We start from the raw sequence: 18,358 nt of genomic DNA, 5'->3' as shown, positions 1-18,358 counted from the left end.
ATATCAGTCATCGACATCAGTCATCAATATCAGTCATTGACATTAGTCATCAATATCAGTTATCAACATCAACACATTATGCATCTTAGCTACATAAATACGTAATGAAAAATACATGCAAGCTCTTAATTTTATGTTTGAAGGTTTAGTAGTAGAATCTCTTATCTGAGAGGTTAGCTAACAATTAAAACTTAGCTGACAATCAAAGTTTCCAAAGAGTCATTTCCCCACCTACTGTTGTGCGCGTCTTCAAAAGGTGATGAACGCTGACGCACCTTTCGTCGACGTTATTTCTGGCGTCACGGTCTGATTTCTTGTAGTGTTAATTGCATGGTAACACAAGTTTCACAAATCTTGTTGTCCAACCTTTCTTGCAAACTAACTTGATTTCAAACTTTTTACGCTTAAACTATAGTTCAAAACGCCGTCTTTTGACCAAAACGTCTTCGTTTGACCAAACTGCCTAGTTCATAACACATGGCCAAATTTTAACCTCTTGGTTCTTAACTTAGGTGTGGATCTTAGACTTTTCACGTTTAACTTGTTCAAGCAAAGGTAACATGAAGGGCATACTGACGAGGGATAAGAAGGACTCCTGAATACCATATAGGGATCTTTCAAATGCTTAGGTTTAACGTTTTATGTGTTTTCAAGTTTTGATGATTACAATGAGTTTTATGTTTAGAACCACTCTATGTTTCATTTTGACTTAAAATGCAAACACTTTTGTATTTTTATGTTTATTTAAAATAGAGCTCAAACTAAACTTTCTTTGATGTTCATTTTTTAAACCGTTTTTATAATCTTTTTGTACTTAAACTATTTGATTTGGTCTTTTATGAAAAGAGTTTTTTCTTCGATTTGTTTTGGTTTGAACTTTAAAGTACCTTTGACATGTAACGACCTCAACATGTAAACCAATTTGGCCACTTCATCCAATTCCCCTAAACTTTTGTTTCTGTTGAGTTGAGTTGGATTGCAGGTTTGCTAAAAAAACTTCGGGTCGATCCAATCCAATTCGAATTACGTATGTATTAACAACAATATATATACATTTTTCTTTTATTTAAAGTTTGACTAATTTTGATTGGATTACTTTGTGAATTGTTTATGTTTTCCTTTTAGAACAGTTATATATAATATTTATCTTTGCTTAAAGTTTTGATTAAATATCCATTGATATTTTATATTTGAATTTAATGAGATTTAGTTACTAAATCATGTGTTAACGATAAACTTACATATTTGAAATTAAAAAGAAAAAGTAGGCTATAACCAAACAACTCAAACCAACCCAACTTAAATTGTAAGGGTTGGAGACCTTATTTGAGTCTTTTGGGTTATCAACCTAACTAACCCACGTACACACTCCTATTTTCAAATAAGTAAACATATATATATAGTTTATAGGATTTTTTTAAAAATATAAGAAACTGGCAAAATATTTACACTATATATAACAATTTCGAAAACGGAAAAAGGCTACAAGCCCACAATGAAAAATACAAAAAATGCAACAGTCAACATGTGATTAATCGGCCACACGCTCGGGTGTAATTCTTCTTCTAAATGATCATCATACACGATAGTGCAGGAAATGATACATGGTTGTGTAGGTAGTACCAACACAGGACACACGGACTCGTGTAATTCTTCTTCTAAATGATCATGATACGTGATCATGCAGAAAATGATATGCGATCTTGTAGAAAATGATACACGATCGTGTATAAAATGATATACGATCGTGTGTTGGATTGAGTAATATACGATCAGATTTGGAAGGAAAGGGAAACTAAGTCCAAGATATATAGGACCTTATGAAATTCTAGCATAGACGTTACTCATTAATGTGTCGAGAAAAAGTAACTATATATATTTTATTGTTTCCCCGTCCCTAACGTCAGCATTGTGGCATCGAGGATGCTCTGCCTTCGCCCGACGTCAATAATAATACGTCGGGATAGAGTAAATCTACCAACATACAAATTGTTGCATCAGTGGAAGGATCGTTTCCCAACGTTTCGTTCACCGACATCTTTTGCTACGTTGGGAGAACCTCGATTTCTTGTAGTGTAATTTAAAATTTGTGTATAGTATATGTTTCACTTTGTAGAAATTTATTATATTTAAAAATTAAAAAAATTAGGCATTTCAAATTTTTTAAAAAAATACGTATAGTTACAAAATTTTAAAATAGAAAGAAATATGTAATACAATACATACGTAAACAATTCCAAACTAAACTCAACTCAACTCAACCCAACTTTGCATCCAAAATGTAAACAGATTAAATCTATTTGATAATTTAAGATTTCAAATAATAATTATGAACTCGTGTGTATCACATGTTTAAAATTAAAACAACATTAACGAGGGGCAAAGTCATTATAGCCTCAAAACTAGGTATAGCAACTATGATACAAGATATATCATGGTTTAATTAAAAGGTGAGATCTAGCTAGTCCATCTCACACATTATTGTACTAATTGTACTAAATAGAAAAGAGAGAAAGAAAATAAAAAAGACTTTTAAGGATTTCAAAGTGACTCTCTAAGTATAAATTCAAAGATGAAAGATGGAATATTTGGCATGTACACCAATATTCCAATGAAAGACCACAATTATATGCATAAACAAAAAGGAATTATAATTTATACTTTCAAGGGATTATTATAATGGGAAAAGAAAAGTAAGAAAGAAAAAAGGTATTTTTATTATTACTATTAAAAAAAAAAAAAGGAATGATTTGGTCAATAATGTATGGCCCACTGTCTGTCTTGAAAGGAGAGAAATTTATGCACTAAACTTTGGTGCAAATTGCTTTTTTACATCAACTCCTAAAATTCTCTACTAAAAGCCTTCTTTTCTTCAACATTCTCCCAAAGTTTATGCAACTTTTTCTTCTTATTTTTTTAAAGAAAAAACCAAAACCAAAATATTATATATCAAAACACTTTTCTTTTAAAAGATTGTAAGCTTTTGTTCATTTTTATTTTCACAATTATTAGAGTACTCTTAACAGAGATGGAAACAAATACGTGCTTTTTCTTTAAAAAGAAAAATAAATTTATGGTTTGTTTTTTTAAAAAAGAAAATTACTTTACTTCTTAAGTTTAGAGTAATCTTTTTAAATAACAAAACGAGAGATAATATTTTCAAATATAACAAAATATCACAATGAACTGTCTATTACTAGTAAATTATTAGTCCATCAGGGATAAACAATGATATTTAACTATATTTGTAAATATTTTGGTTCATTTTACTACATCTAGCAATCCTTTTGATAATGTACAGCTTACCACATTTAAAACAAAGAATTTTATTCTGTCTATCAACCCATGAGTGTTTCTTATTACACTCCATGCATCTTGGTTTTTTATCATCTGTCTAACGTGCTTCTTGATTAAATTAGACTTATCTCTTACTTGATCCCTCAACACTATTCATTTCTTCTTCTTCACTCATCATAGAACTTGACCTCTTTTCCCATAAAGTTGTTTCTTCTTTCGCCAAATACCTGTTAACTCGCATAGTTGCCTCAACCAACTTAGAAAAATCTTACCAATTAGCACTAGCCGTCACTAGAGCTCGAATCTATGTCTTTAAACTGTCCTTACATTTATCTCACATCAACCACAAAAACTAATTCATACTTAGTCAACTCGGTAAACTTCTTCTCATACTCATTGATATGTCGTGATAGTCATATCACCTTGTACTAAGCTCATAAATTCTTTCATATTCGCATCACAAAACGAACAAGAATAAAACTTATTCTGAAATGTTTTTTCTAAATTTCTTTCATGAGATAGAGTCTACTCCTCTTGCTCTTGCTGCATGAAGACTCCACCAATCCTCAGCACCTCCTTCTAACAAAAATGTTGCCAACTTAACTCTTTTCTCTTTATGGCACTCCATCGCCAAAAAAAAAGTCTATCAAACTTAGCCACCTCTCTGCATCATCTGGGTTGGTTGTTCCTTCGAAAGGTCATGGCTCCTAACGCCTTCAGTCTTTCAATACTAAACTTCTTTTCTTTTTCTCTTGGATTTGTAGTATGTGATCTACTCCCAGCTCGTCTTCATTCTCTTATTGGCATGACGTCTTTTCAAAACTTCCTACAAAGACAACTTTAAAATTTAGTTCAACTTTTCCAAAATAACAACTTACAAACCTGCACTTGTTCCATTCCTAAGGAACGCAATACTCAAATACCAAAATGGTACCACACTATCAAGAACTTTACTCCCAAAAGACCAAACTTGCTCTGATACCAAAATGGTATCACACTATTTAAACTCAACTTAAACTTTTACTCCCAAAGGACTGAACTTTTGCTCTGATACCAACTTGTCACGTCCCACCCCCGCAACGCGTTCAGATCACACGTTGCAGCACAGAGACGTGAATTGAGTAGCCTTGATGCCTCTAGGAAAAATGCCAGAATGCTCAGTGTTCAATCCTTGGACTTATCACCTAGTTTAATTTAAATACTTAAAATTTGTAACTTAGCTCAACTTGATACTTAAACTACTAGGCAATAAGATAACACAACACATAATAAGAAACTAACCAATTTCTTACTAAACAACATAGGTTCCAAATACAATACATGCTTTCTTTACAACAAAGACTTAAAATAAAGACTTTAGGCTTCCAATACCTAGCACAACTTCTTCAACTTAAAATGTTTGGCTAACACATTAACGCGTAGTAGCTCGCCTTACCTGCTTCGTTCCTTGTGAAAAAATGGGTGGGAATGGAGAATGAAACAGGAAGCGGAAACGGGAATGAGGAGTGGCATCCCGACTCTGTCCAATCCCGTGCACTATCTCTAATTGTATCCACTACACTGAAATCAATACGAAAGTTGTATGAATTAATTTTCCTTAGAAATGTAGTTGTATGAACAAATATATGTTTAAATGCAACGTATATTTGTAGAATAAAAATTATGCATGAATATAAATATTTGTAGAATACTTTTTTTTAAAAAAAAAAAACATAGAGAATAAATAGTTGCATTTTTGTATAGCTAAAATTTATTAAAAGATATTGGCACATCACTAAAAAGTATAAATTTTGTATTCATAAATTATTTTCTTACATGGTGGGTCCCAACCATTCATAATCATTGATGAAATGAATTTGATTCACATTTCAAATTGAGTTTGATTCAATTTCACCATTTCACTCCGTCCTAAACACCCTTTCTATTCATGCACATGATAAGATCATTTTAATAGGCATATTTTATAATTCAGAAATTCACGATCATTTGACGCATTCCTTATAATCTTTGGGTGGAATTAGAAACCATGTTTGTGGAATAGACTTGGTGTGGACCTTATGTTGCCCTCTTAATGTGAATATATATGCTCCTTTACTATTGAGTTTGATAGAGTTATTTTGTGCAGTTGAAAGGATTGGTGTAGAAGATGAAGATGGTGGAGTATTTAATTGAGAAAGCTAGATTTAGACAAAAACCATAATACGAATAAATAAAGATTACGGAATTTAACACATATAATATAATAGGGGTGTGTTTTTGGACTTTGTGTGTGTTGCTCAAATGATTTGAAGTGGGAAGAAGTAAGACAAACTCAATTTCACATGATGAGAAGAGACCAAAATGGGAAAGAGAAAAGAAATATAATGTGAAAGGTCAGAATGTTGGACTTAGGCGCGCTTCAGAAGTAGAGGTACGTACAATGGGGGCACTCACCACTGTACCAACCGTGAAACTCACAGGGTCATTTCCGTAGTTTCATCCACTCTTTTCTCTTAACCCGCCCTTGACCTATTCCTTCACGCGCCCATCTTCGTTCTGTGTTGAACAGAGCACCTTTTCCCTCTTCCTCGTCTCTCTCTGTGTAACACCTCATTTCTCTCTCTCACTCTCACTCTCACTCTGATCATTGTTATCAGAATCTTTCCTCTGCCAAATTAAAACTCCATTTCCCCATTTATTTCACTCTTTTCTTCTTTCTTTCTCCTTCCCTTCCTCCTTCCTCCTTCCTCCATTTTACTCTCCTTTCCCCTTTCTTCTTCTCCCATGCCGTTTTCCCTTTGATTTCACCATATGGCTCCTCTCCTCTTCTTCCTCTCTACAATGCCCATTTCAAGCCTTTTTCTCCTTTTCTCTTTTCTTTCTCTGTTTCTCTCACCCCTTTCCGCCGCCGCTGACCGGAACTTCCTCCTCCTCCACCACCACCGTCACCACCGCCACCTTCTCCACCAACCCTTTTTCCCATGGACTTCTTTACCTCCATCTCAAGCTCCATCTTCTCTTTCTCCCTTGTCTCAACCACAGCACCTACAGCCTAAACTCCCCTTTTCCTCCAACTCATTTTCCTCTCCCCCTAAACCCTTTTTTCCATCCTACCCTTCCTCGCCACCGCCGCCTCCCTCGCCTCCTTCGACGGCGCTTCCTACATTTCCGGCCAACATTTCTGCTCTTCTCTTCCCGCAGCCTACTTCTTCTTCCCAACACCTCCACCGCCATGTCTTCGCCATTGTCATCTCTGTTTCTCTTGTCTTCTCTGTTCTTGTTTTTTTCGTTGCTCTGTTTTACTACTTTCGAAACCGGAACCGACAAGTCTCTGCTACTGATAAGGCCTCTAGAACTGATAATCTTCGGCTCTACCCTCCGGATATTGACACTTCTGATGGAGTTCATAAGAACAGAACCTCTTCCACTACCACCTCCAAGTTTCTTTATCTTGGGACTTTGGCTACTTCTCGAGAGATTGATGAACAGGCTGCTGGAGCCGTGGAGGAGGGTGGTGGCGGAATCGTCGAGTCTGTTTCTCCAGTGAAAATGGGGTCGCCGGAGCTGAATCCCCTTCCACCGCTTCCCCGCCGGAATTTCGCAGACGATTATCGGAGGAATGCTGATGGTAATGATGATGATGATGATGACTACGATCGCGACGACGAAGAGTTTTTTTCACCAAGAGGGTCTTCCGTCGGCGGTAAGGAGAATGTGGGGAGTAACAGAAGATTGAGCCCTGTGAAGTTGTTTCATAATGTGGAAACTGAAAATTTTTTGAGGAAAAGCTATAATTCCAGTTTGAATTCTGGTTCTCCCTCTGTTTCTCTTCCCAATAGTCCTTCTCCGCCATTGATGTTGAGCCCCACTAGCTTGAGATCAAAGTCTCCGGACTCCATTATTAGATTCCCTGTTCCTTTACGGCCATTGCCAACGCTTCCAGTACCACCATCACCGTCGTTCTCCTCTGCTTCTTCGCCACTGGGAGGTTCTGGGAACACTAAGAACTCGCCATCGAGGGATTCTGATTTTCCGGAGCTGCCTCGGCAGTTTTCAGATGGATCTAGGATGGATTACCAGCAACCATTGCCAGTGAAACTACCAACAGCCCCTCCTCTGCGTCCGCCACCGCCACCTCCTCCTCCTCCAATGTTTTGGGAGATTCCTCAATCTTCCTCTCTTCTCAACAAGGAACCAAATCTAGGTTTGATTAAATCAAACTACATTATATATTCTTCAATGTTTTTAGTACTCAGCTTTACTTAAAGTTCTTAGAAATTCGTACACGACAATATTAATTTTAAATCGTTGCTCATTTACAAGCTTTAAGTAGATAGGATATGGTGTACTTAATCTTTTATTAATGTTCTTAACAGGTCCACCAGTACTCACCGTGCCAACAAGACCGATACTCTCACAGAACATAGCTCATATGTCAGCAGGAGAGCAATCAAACACCATTGTAGATGCAGAGAGAGCGGAAGAAACTTTGAAGCCGAAACTGAAGGCATTGCATTGGGACAAAGTTCGGATGAGCTCTGATCGAGCAATGGTGTGGGATCAGATCAAATCGAGTTCTTTTCAGTACGAATTTTGTTTATTGTGCTTCTTGGATTGATCTTATTGCTGTTGTAATGATTACAGTGCAATACATGTGTTTTGAATCATCTTTTTGAACTGTATAATGATTATTGCAGGTTGAATGAGGAAATGATTGAATCACTTTTTATGGTGAATAATCATAATTCCAATATCATGAGCAAAGAAAATGGTAGTGTTCATCAAAACATGCCTTTAGGGAGCCAAGAGAATCGAGTTCTTGATCCTAAGAAGTCTCAGAATATTGCAATTTTGTTGAGGGCACTTAATGTTACCATAGAAGAGGTCTTAGAAGCCCTTTTGGAAGGTAACTTTATTAAAGTATTCTGGTTCAATTCATTGTTTAACTAGAACTTAGATTTTTACATCTTATTCATTTTAGTCTTTAAATATTCAGAATGTTTTTTTAGTCTCTGATGTTTTGTGGTTGTTCCATTTTGGTTCCTATACTTCTACTATTTTAGTCCCTTCACTTTTTAAAACAACCTTTAGAGTTGTTTTTACATTTTCTTTCCTTGTAATTTTCGCTTGTCTAATGTTTATCCTTACCCTTCGTGGCTTGAAATTACGATTATCGACAGAGTAAAATACATATTCAAAGCTATGTCATTAGGCTGTTAAAAGCACAGTAGAAATAAGGACCAAAATAATTATTCTTTCTGAAAGTTGAAGGGACTAAAATAGTCTTCTCTTAGGAAAAGTTCAGGTACTTAAAAGTGTACCAAATCTGAAATTTGGGTATAAAAGAGGATTTCAACCAAAATAATATTTTAGATTTTGAGGGACTGAATCAAAACATTTAGAAGTTCATAAACCAAAAAAATATGGAATTGATCAGAATGGGATGTAAACAAGTACTTTCTATCTAAAATTTCCCACATGTGCGCCTCCAACTAGCAATGGAAATGGGAAGATCCTTTTGGTGTTATAATTGGAAAGTGAAATAATTTTTGGAGAAACCATGTACACTTCTAGTTCTAGTTTATGAAATGGACAATTTATCACCTGGTTTTCATCTCTCATTCAAAGGAGTAGCTCCTAACAAACTTTGCTAAGCCAATCGTAATCATGACCTTAATCGCTGAAAGTTGCATAGTAGGATCCATTGAAATCATTTCGTACATCCATAAAATAAATTTGGTGTTTTCCCATCTTGGCACATGAAAACTATAGTTATTGTACATTGATTCAAGTGTTTTTCCTGGGTTTGTAGGCATTGGATGTGCTAATGAAATAATGGAGATTGCTATTTGTTTGTTCCTGTTTGATTCAATTCTTTTGATATGTCCATACAGGAAACTCAGATGCGCTGTGTACTGAACTGCTCGAAAGTTTACTGAAAATGGCGCCAACCGAAGAAGAAGAGCGTAGTTTGAAAGAATACAAAGACGATTCACCTTTTAAACTTGGCCCAGCCGAGAAATTCCTCAAGGTAGTTCTTGATATACCATTTGCATTCAAAAGGGTGGATGCAATGCTTTACATGGCCAATTTCGATTCTGAGGTTGAGTACCTCATTCGGTCCTTTACAACTCTTGAGGTAATTCATTAGCTTTTCTTTGCTCATTCCTTTCGACAGTCCACGGCTTCTTATGGCAGGATATTCTGTTTTGTCAAATTTACGGATTGCACAAAATACTTTGTTTCTACACAGGCTGCTTGTACAGAATTGAAGAACAGCAGAATGTTTCTCAAACTTCTTGAAGCAGTGCTCAAAACTGGGAACCGGATGAATGTAGGCACGGACAGAGGCGACGCACATGCTTTTAAACTTGACACTCTTCTCAAGCTTGTTGATATCAAGGGCACTGATGGAAAAACTACTCTCTTGCATTTTGTAGTACAGGAGATTATTAGAGCTGAAGGTTATCGACACTCCACCTCCGACAACAACCTGACAGCTGATAATACTCAGCAATCTTCCTTAACAAATGACGTCGAGTTTCGAAAGCTTGGTCTTCAAGTCGTTTCAGGTCTTAGTAGGGAGCTATCCAATGTGAAAAAAGCTGCATTAATGGATGCAGATGTACTTATCCACGACATAGGGAAACTTGCTGGAGGGATCACAAAAATCACAGAGGTCATTAGATTGAACGAAGACATGCTGAAAGGAGGGAGTCGGTCGAATTTCTCTGATGCCATGAACAAGTTCTTGGGCAAGGCAGCAGAAGAAGTATCAAGGATACAAGTTCAAGAAGGCATTGTCCTCACCATGGTAAAGGAAATAACCGAATACTTTCATGGAAACCTAGCAAAAGAAGAAGCTCGGCCGCTGCGCATTTTTATGGTGGTAAAGGATTTTCTTGCCATCTTAGATCAGGTATGCAAAGAAGTTGGAAGAATCAATGAAAGAACAATAGTTGGTTCGGCTCGTCAATTTACGGGCCCTATGAATCCATGTCTTCCATCGGTTTTCCCCGGATTATGCGAAAGCCAGCGCTATGGTTCGTCTGATGACGATAGTTCATCTTCCTCATCATAGAACCTCTTTGGTTTTGAATTATATATGTTGTTTCCAAAAGATGGATGGTGTTTACAAGTTGGCATGGATCTGCTTTGGTATTTTGGTTCAATAGTTTTTGTTTGTAAATATGTTCATATCAAAGCAGTTTTAAGAAAGACGTGGAAGTCTCGTCTCCATCTGTTTTTAGTCATGGAAATTGTTTAGTTTTCAACGATGGATACAATTTTACCCTTCCTATCTCATAGCAAAGGGTTTCATTTTTAATAGAAGATGTTAAATATCTATTTGATAAATTTTAGTGTTGAGGGAGTCTTCTATCTTTCTAAATAAACTAAATTATAGGTTTAACTTCCACTTGAAATATATTGGTTTGTACTAAACTTGGGACTATGGACTTCAAACATGAGCTACAAATCTCTCTTCCCATAAACAAAATTTAGTTTGGTGATATCTCTCCATTTCCGACCAGAAAGGCTCACAGCCATTCTGCCTTTTCTTCTTCACTTTTAAAAGCTCATGGTGCTGTATGTCCACTGCCATCCAATCTCAATTAAATTTTCCTCTCTTTTCTTCTCTTTTCTTCTTCCTTAGGTGGCAGACTCACACAAACCAAGTCATTTCCTTTCTCAAGAAACATCTTTAGCCTTTGACCAATAAAATATTTGGGCTAACTAGAACAATAGCGTTTTTTTTAAGAGTGGCAAACCTACTTTTTCTTCGTAAAAATGAAAAATCAAATTAAAAATTTAATAAATACAAATTTGCAAAAGTCCACCTTACTACTAAAACTTGTACATGCGTGCTATGGACGTTCATTTCCAAAGATTTCTTGTTACACTTTAATTAAAATTGAAACGGGAGGAACAATCACTTCACACCCTTTCCACTGTACAAGAAATTTTGAAACAACCCAAGATAGCAAAGAAAATAAACTTGTGACGTGTTTTAGGGAACATTTTAAGTCTCACAATCTCAAGCCCTTCATCTTCAAGCTTAAAATCTCCAACCATTTATCTTCCATCTTCCCTAAACCATTCTTTCATCTTCATAACAGAGTCATCCAGCTCTTCATATCCACGTTCTATCTTCAAACAAACACTCCATCTTCAAGCTACTCAATCTCCATATGTAACCTTCCATCTTCAAATCAACACTTCATCTTCAAGCTACTCCATTTCCAAACCATAACCTTCCATCTTCACGATTCTCGATTCATGAAGCATACAACATTTGGAGAAGAACTACAAAGGTACAAAAATATCCTTACCAAATAGATTTTGAAGCAAACTCAGGAATGATATATATAAAAATGGTTGGTGGAAATATTTAACTTATAACATATAATATTTGATTAGTTCTTTAATATTATATATTTGGATTACTTGTATATATGACGAAAAAAACTTAAATTAATAGCATATATATAGCATAAGGATAAATATTTGCACATATAGCACAAAAAATAGTAAAAGTCTAAAATACTCACATCCAACCATCATTTTGAACTTTTTTTTTTTTTTTTTGTTGAATTTCTCAATTTAAAAACTATAGCATTTATTACTGATAATTGTTATCATTGATAGTTTTCAATTTGAGAAATGATTCTTTCACACAATTCTTTTCGATTTTTTCACGTTGAAGCCTATCACTAATAGCTACTATTAGTGAATATCATTGATAGTTGTTATCGGTTGTTATCACTGAAGCTATTATCAGTTGTTATCACTTAAGCTATTATCAATGATAGTTGTCTACTAAGTTTTAGATAGTAAATATAATTCAAAGTGTTATTATTATAATTTCAATAAGTGTTATTGATTATATTATTAGTTTTGCGTTAATAACCCAAATCCAATACACTAACATTCTAAGTTGTTTGATGAGTCTTAAACAGTATGTAGAGACATACAATGATCAATGTTCGAGATACAACGTAAATGGTCTGCAGTATAAGAATAAGGTTGAGTACCTTATCCTCATATAACACTATAGATGCGGCTCACTTTGTACTTGATACAAACGCAACGATTCAACTCATTCGTGTAGGTGACATGGGAGTGAGGGTATCCTATGGAATGAGTTTTCATAAGATTGGACTACAAAATAGTAATCACTAGATGTAACTTTGTTAACTATTTAGGTTTCTATTTCGTTATGATGACTTAGGTAACTTAGGTAACTTAGTCTTAATCTTAAGTGTTATATGAACTCATGTTTGTAAGGGATTGTTCTTTGATTTGTACGGGTGAGAGTGGCTAGATGACTTAATATGCTTATCATTTTGGAGATAAGACTGAGGGGGGAGTTGGGAACATAATCACACAAGATGAAATTCACTCATTTCCGACCTTAGGGTAGGTAATGAGTGTTCCCTTAAACAATGTTTCCTTAACTTGAACAAATGGCCCTAACCTCTCTATGGCACTAGAGGGTTTTTGTCTAGTGGTTGGACCATAAACAAGTTATTCATTAGAGAACACTGGTATTTAAGGACAAGAAGTAAGCCACGGGTAAAACGATAATTTGACCAGTTGGTGTTACAAATACTTGTAAATGACTAACTTAATGTTATTTGTCTATATCCGTGGACACAAAAAATATATTTACACTAAGAAGAGTTCAACTGTGAGACTCTAGTGGAGTGTACACACAATTAACGAATATTGATTAATGTGGTTAATGCGTTTAGTTAATTAATTTCATATCGTTATAGCTTCTGATCTATAGGCCCATTAGATTTTCTTCCTAGCTCATAAAGGATAATGAGATTTATATGTATTGGTTGTAATTTGAAATGTTCAAATTCACTTTAGAATTAATATTAATGTATGGTGATACATTATAATATAAAGTTTATATTTTAATTAAACTTTATTATATAAATTTATTTTAGATATGATTCAAAATTAATTTATGCGAGAATAAAATATTGGAGTGAGTTCAAATATTAATTTAATATGAATTAGATTCATATCAAAGTTAAAATTTAATGGGTATATGATACACATTAAAACTATAAGTTACGAGAGAGATTTATATTTGAATATGATTCAAATTTGGATTAAATTAAACATAAAATATTTAATTTAAAAATTAATTAATTAGAGAATTAATTAATATTGTAGTTTATTTTATTTAATTCAATTTAAACTATATAGGTTATGCGAGAGAATTTAATATGGTTTAAATAAAATATTTAGGAAATGTGAGTGGTTTTTCCACTTATTCCATAATCTTTATGACTTCCTCTTCTTGACCAGAGGTACGTCAATAGTGATAGAAGCGTTAAGAAAAAAATCTGCATACTACAATCCTCTCCAAAAAAAAAATTATCCAAAAAAAACTTCCTTCCAACTTTTGGTTCCTGGCTCACAGAATAGGAATGTTTTTAAGTGGCGACGTCATAATTTGATGATTTGTAGATACAAAGCTGTCAACGAACCTAAGTTCTTCTTCTTCTCTGTATTTCTTTTCTCTAACTTTATTAGAAGCATGTTTAACCTTTATAGTAATTTAGAAAAAATTTATGTTTTTACTTTACGAATGCACTGCTATTTTTAAATCCCAATTAAACTGAGTTAAGATCTATGTTAATTATTGTGTTGCATAGGGCTCTCATCCCTTCATTGTCATCATGACAAATATTTTTTTCTCATTTCTCTTAAATTGAAAAAGTTATCATTGATAGCAATTGGTAGATGTTATATGTTGCTATCACTAATAACTTTTAATTTGATAAATATGTTATCGGTTGATAGAATTAAAAACTGCTATCAATGATACCGTTTATCAATGATAGCCATAGGAGGGTAGAGTGACTTTCAATTTGAGAAATATGTTATCAGTTGCTACAGGTAGCTGCTATCACTGATAACTGTTATCAAACTGCTATCCGTGGTAGATTTTAGTTTAAGAAATGTGATACAAGTTGCTATCACTAATATCTTTTACCTTTCATGTTGCCATCAATTGATATTTCTAATAGCTATTATAAGTAATTTTTCCATATTGTTATCAATGTAAAATGATATCACTAACATTATTTATCAACGATTGGATTACAAGGATATCACTAATAGAAACTAGAGTGATATCATTAGAAGAATATTTTTTATTAGTGATATATCCTTGATAAACATGTCAATTTTTAATTGATAAGGTTTAATTAGGCTATGAATTGATATTTTTGATAGCTACTATCAATGATATTCTTCTGTTGCTATTACTGATTGATATTATAAGTGATAACACAACATAAGGATATCATTGATAGCATTTATAAGTAAGTAATATCCCTAGCTAATAGGCTACTATATATCAATGATATCAATATAATTCAACTCTAAAGTGATATTGTGGTTGTTTGTTTTTAGCAAAAATGGACAAAGAAAAGAGATTGTATTAGCATGCTATTGATAAAAGCTTTGAACCACTAATAATATATTATCCATAAAATAGCTTCTATCGCGGATTGTATAAATGAAATTGATATAATTACAATTTTTGTTGAAATAAATTATTGATTTTAGGTATTGTTGACATTTATATCATTTAAAAATTCAAAGTTCAAGTTATCAGTAATAAATTTATAAAAAACATATTGACATATTAGACATGATGCCATTGATTGAAGTCATCACTGATAGTATGATATCCGTGATAGAAATCATCACTAATAGCATAAGAGCGAAAGAAAACTGAAAGGTAATTTGGCATTTTAAAAAATTTATCATGGTAAAAAATTGCCATTTTTATAAATATTGTTCGCTTGTGTTATAGATTATATTTATTTTCTAATTTGTGATATATTTATACAAATATAAATTTGGGCCGATTCTTTTAGAATTAAAAACAAAATGCCTAAATACCTTTAAAATCACTTTTTTTTATATATATATATTATTAAAAGGGATGAAAGATGAGAAAACGATGAAGACTACTAGAACTAGTGGTTTGTTGCATGCTTTTAAGGGTGTCTGGAAAGAAGACTAACAAAAGTGAAATAAGTATCGAAGATGAGGTATTCTGTTTTGAAAAAATACGTTGATCTATATTTTGAGCTATTAATTGATTATCTATGTTCATACAGGAAAAAACAATATAATAGCAACTGGTTCCGTTGAAAAAAACAAACAATACAATACAACAAAGCAAGAAAAGTGAAAGAAGTGAAATAGTGGTTGACGTAGGCGGAGGACCTAAAAGAACCAAAACGGATAAGAAGTTGACTAAAATTCACTTTTTAATCGGAATAACAAATTACTAGATAGATTGTTTCGTAAAATATGATTCAAAGTTAATTTACGAGATAATAAAATATTTGAATGAGTTCAAATATTAGTTTAGTGTGAATAAGATTCGTATTGAAACTCATATACACAAAACAATAAGTTGTGTGAGAAATTTATATCTTAATATGATTCACATTTGAATTAAATTAAATATCTTATATTTAATTTAGCAATTAACTAATTAAAGAATTAATTCATAATTTAATTTGATTCGATTAAATTAATTAAATTAAACTATCGATTATTGAGATATATTCATTTAAATATGATTTAATTAATTAATAGGGTTTATTTGAGACAACTAAACCCTAAAACCGTGAAAAAATAGGCACATAAAGTGCTTCATTTCGGTTTGAATTTTCTCACTAGTCCACTAAATCTTCCATTGATTAACACTTGGCGTTGATCGAAACCATCATTAGAAGAAGTAGTAGCTTAACCACTTTTAACCATGTACACTTTTAACAAGTCAAACTCTCACACCCACTTGTCATCAGAATCAAGTCCAACCATGACAGTTTCAAAAATTGTCACCCAATCCACATGCAATAACTCATACTTTCTCCATATTCCAATGTCTATGAGTGTCAATCAAATTAGCCACCATAGGAACGCCTTCACTAAAAGTGGGAGTAACAATTTTAAAGGTGAATGGTCGCAAAACCGAATGATTCGTGAAAATGTTGATAGAGTGACCATCGCCAATATGCTTTGAAGACCCAAATTTAACAGCCTTAAACTCTAAATGAAACCCTTCCATAAGTAGGAATTAGTCTTCAAAGATGTTGAGTTATGGATTTCTAAGTTTGGGAAATACCAACCTTTAAGAATCCTAGCAATGAAGAGGTCATTTATGATATGCCATACCTATTTGGCAACAAGAGAGTCTAATTAAAAGTTTCCAAGTCCTGAAAATTGAAGCCACCCTCTTCCTTCAGCAAACAAAGATTTTTCCAAGAAGTCCAGTGAATCTTTCGTTTCCCACGAGTTGATCCTCACAAGAAAATGAACAAAAATGCCCATTAAATTCTTACTGAAACTAGCAGGAAGATAAAAGTAACTCATAATATATGTTAAAATCACTTTGCTGATGCTTTTAATAAACATCTTTTTACCACCATATGAAAATAAATGACCATTACATCTTTGGATAACTTACCAAAACCTATCCTTCATGTACTTAGGTTTGCATTCTTATTTTATGAAAAGCCAGAAGACATGGCTAGATAAAGCCCAAAAAAAGAGACTTAAACAATGTGCATGATACTTTGCAGATGGTTTTGATAGTCCGAAAAAAATTATACTTGATTTTGAGAAGGTTACATTTTGGCCTAATACAATAATCTATTTCATACTGCTAAACTCTTCGGTAAACACTTTAAGAAGAAAAAGACAATCATTGGCAAGAAATAAGTGCGTAACTATGGGACAATGTTTGTTAATTCTAAGACTTGTTAAAAAGCCATTGGATATCTTATAGCAGAAAGGAGGACATACAGACCTTCAATGTAGAATAGAAATAGGTATGAGCTAGGATAGAGGATCACCTAGTCTAAGGCCACAAAATGAGGTGAATTGAAAGTCTTTAATGGTAAACCATTAAGGAATGACCAAGATAGAGATTTAGTGCAATCCATCACAAGATCCACCCAAGCTTCAACAAAACCAAGGGCCATCACCATTTTTTTCCAAAACCCAAAACTCCAAAAACAAAAACTCATTCAACTCTATCATAAGCTTTACTTATATCATTCTTAATAGTTGCAATGTTTGATTTATATTTTTGTTTTGTTGTGAGAAAATGCAAGCATTTATGACTAATGATAATGTTGTCCATGATATGGAACACTCTTGCACAGAGTCAAATTGATCGTTCAATATGATGTTGTGAAGAAAAGACTGAATTCAATTTGTTAATACATTTGTAACAACCTTGTAGGAAACATTGCATAAGCTAATAAGTCAGAAATTAGAAACAACATGTAAAGATTTGATCTTTGAGATCAAAACAATGTGAGTTTTGTTTAACTCACTAATTGGCTTTTGACGATTAAGCACATCCAAATGTCTCCAACAATGTCTTAGTATTTTAGATAGGCATTGTTTGGAAAACCATTAGGATCAAGGGCTTTGGAAGGATTGATTTGGCGGATAACCTGGAGTGAAAGCGCTACAAATTTATGCATTCATTTTGTTAGTGTCTCTTCTTCTGATAACCATATTTGTAACCATAGTAACATTATCCATAGATGAGACTTGAGAGCTAAACATATCCTTAAAGCTAAAGAAACTAAGATTGAATCATGTATCCAAATGTCACAACTATTCAAAATACCATAGATCAAATTACATTATTTTATGGTATGACAATTGATTATATAACCAACCAGTATTATTGTTTCTCCATTTTAGCTAGTTTGATAGCGAATGCTGTTTCCAATAAACCTCCTTCTAAGGAAGAAGATGACAAAGGGAGCTTTTCAAATATACCAAAATCAATAGAAGAAGGTTTGTTAAAAATGAACTTAGTTTATCAATGTATATTGTGATTTTTCATAAACAATTGATCAATCTATTGTAATTAAACATTATCCAATTCATGTTAAGTATTTAAATTAAAGAAATAACCACAATCTAATTTCATGGCAAAACTATTTAGAATTGTAAAAAAAAATCTCAAAGTATAAATCTGTCGTTTGAATCTGAATAATGTATTGCATTTACTTAT

General features: G+C 33.4%; 1 protein-coding gene across 1 annotated transcript; it reads left to right on the top strand.

The window, feature by feature from the left end:
- Nucleotides 1-5,820: 5,820 nt before the first annotated feature.
- On the top strand, nt 5,821-10,632 carry LOC101213912 (formin-like protein 2). The gene is made up of 5 exons (XM_004140403.3): nt 5,821-7,480; nt 7,653-7,860; nt 7,974-8,182; nt 9,171-9,415; nt 9,530-10,632. Exons 1-5 carry the CDS (start codon nt 6,088-6,090, stop codon nt 10,355-10,357), a joined length of 2,883 nt encoding a protein of 960 aa, XP_004140451.1. The 5' UTR covers nt 5,821-6,087; the 3' UTR covers nt 10,358-10,632.
- The last annotated feature ends 7,726 nt before the right edge of the window (nt 10,633-18,358 follow it).

This window comes from Cucumis sativus, chromosome 5 (assembly GCF_000004075.3).
Source record: "Cucumis sativus cultivar 9930 chromosome 5, Cucumber_9930_V3, whole genome shotgun sequence".
Lineage (NCBI taxonomy): Eukaryota > Viridiplantae > Streptophyta > Magnoliopsida > Cucurbitales > Cucurbitaceae > Cucumis > Cucumis sativus.
The sequence above is the reverse complement of the archived record's forward strand: the minus strand, read 5'-3'. Positions and strand labels throughout refer to the sequence as shown.

Coding starts and splice junctions, on each gene's coding strand:
- LOC101213912 (XM_004140403.3), top strand. CDS start 6,088: ATGGCTCCTCTCCTCTTCTTCCTCTCTACAATGCCCATTTCAAGCCTT. Junction 7,861..7,973: donor ATCAAATCGAGTTCTTTTCA/GTACGAATTTTG, acceptor TGATTATTGCAG/GTTGAATGAGGAAATGATTG. Junction 9,416..9,529: donor GGTCCTTTACAACTCTTGAG/GTAATTCATTAG, acceptor GTTTCTACACAG/GCTGCTTGTACAGAATTGAA.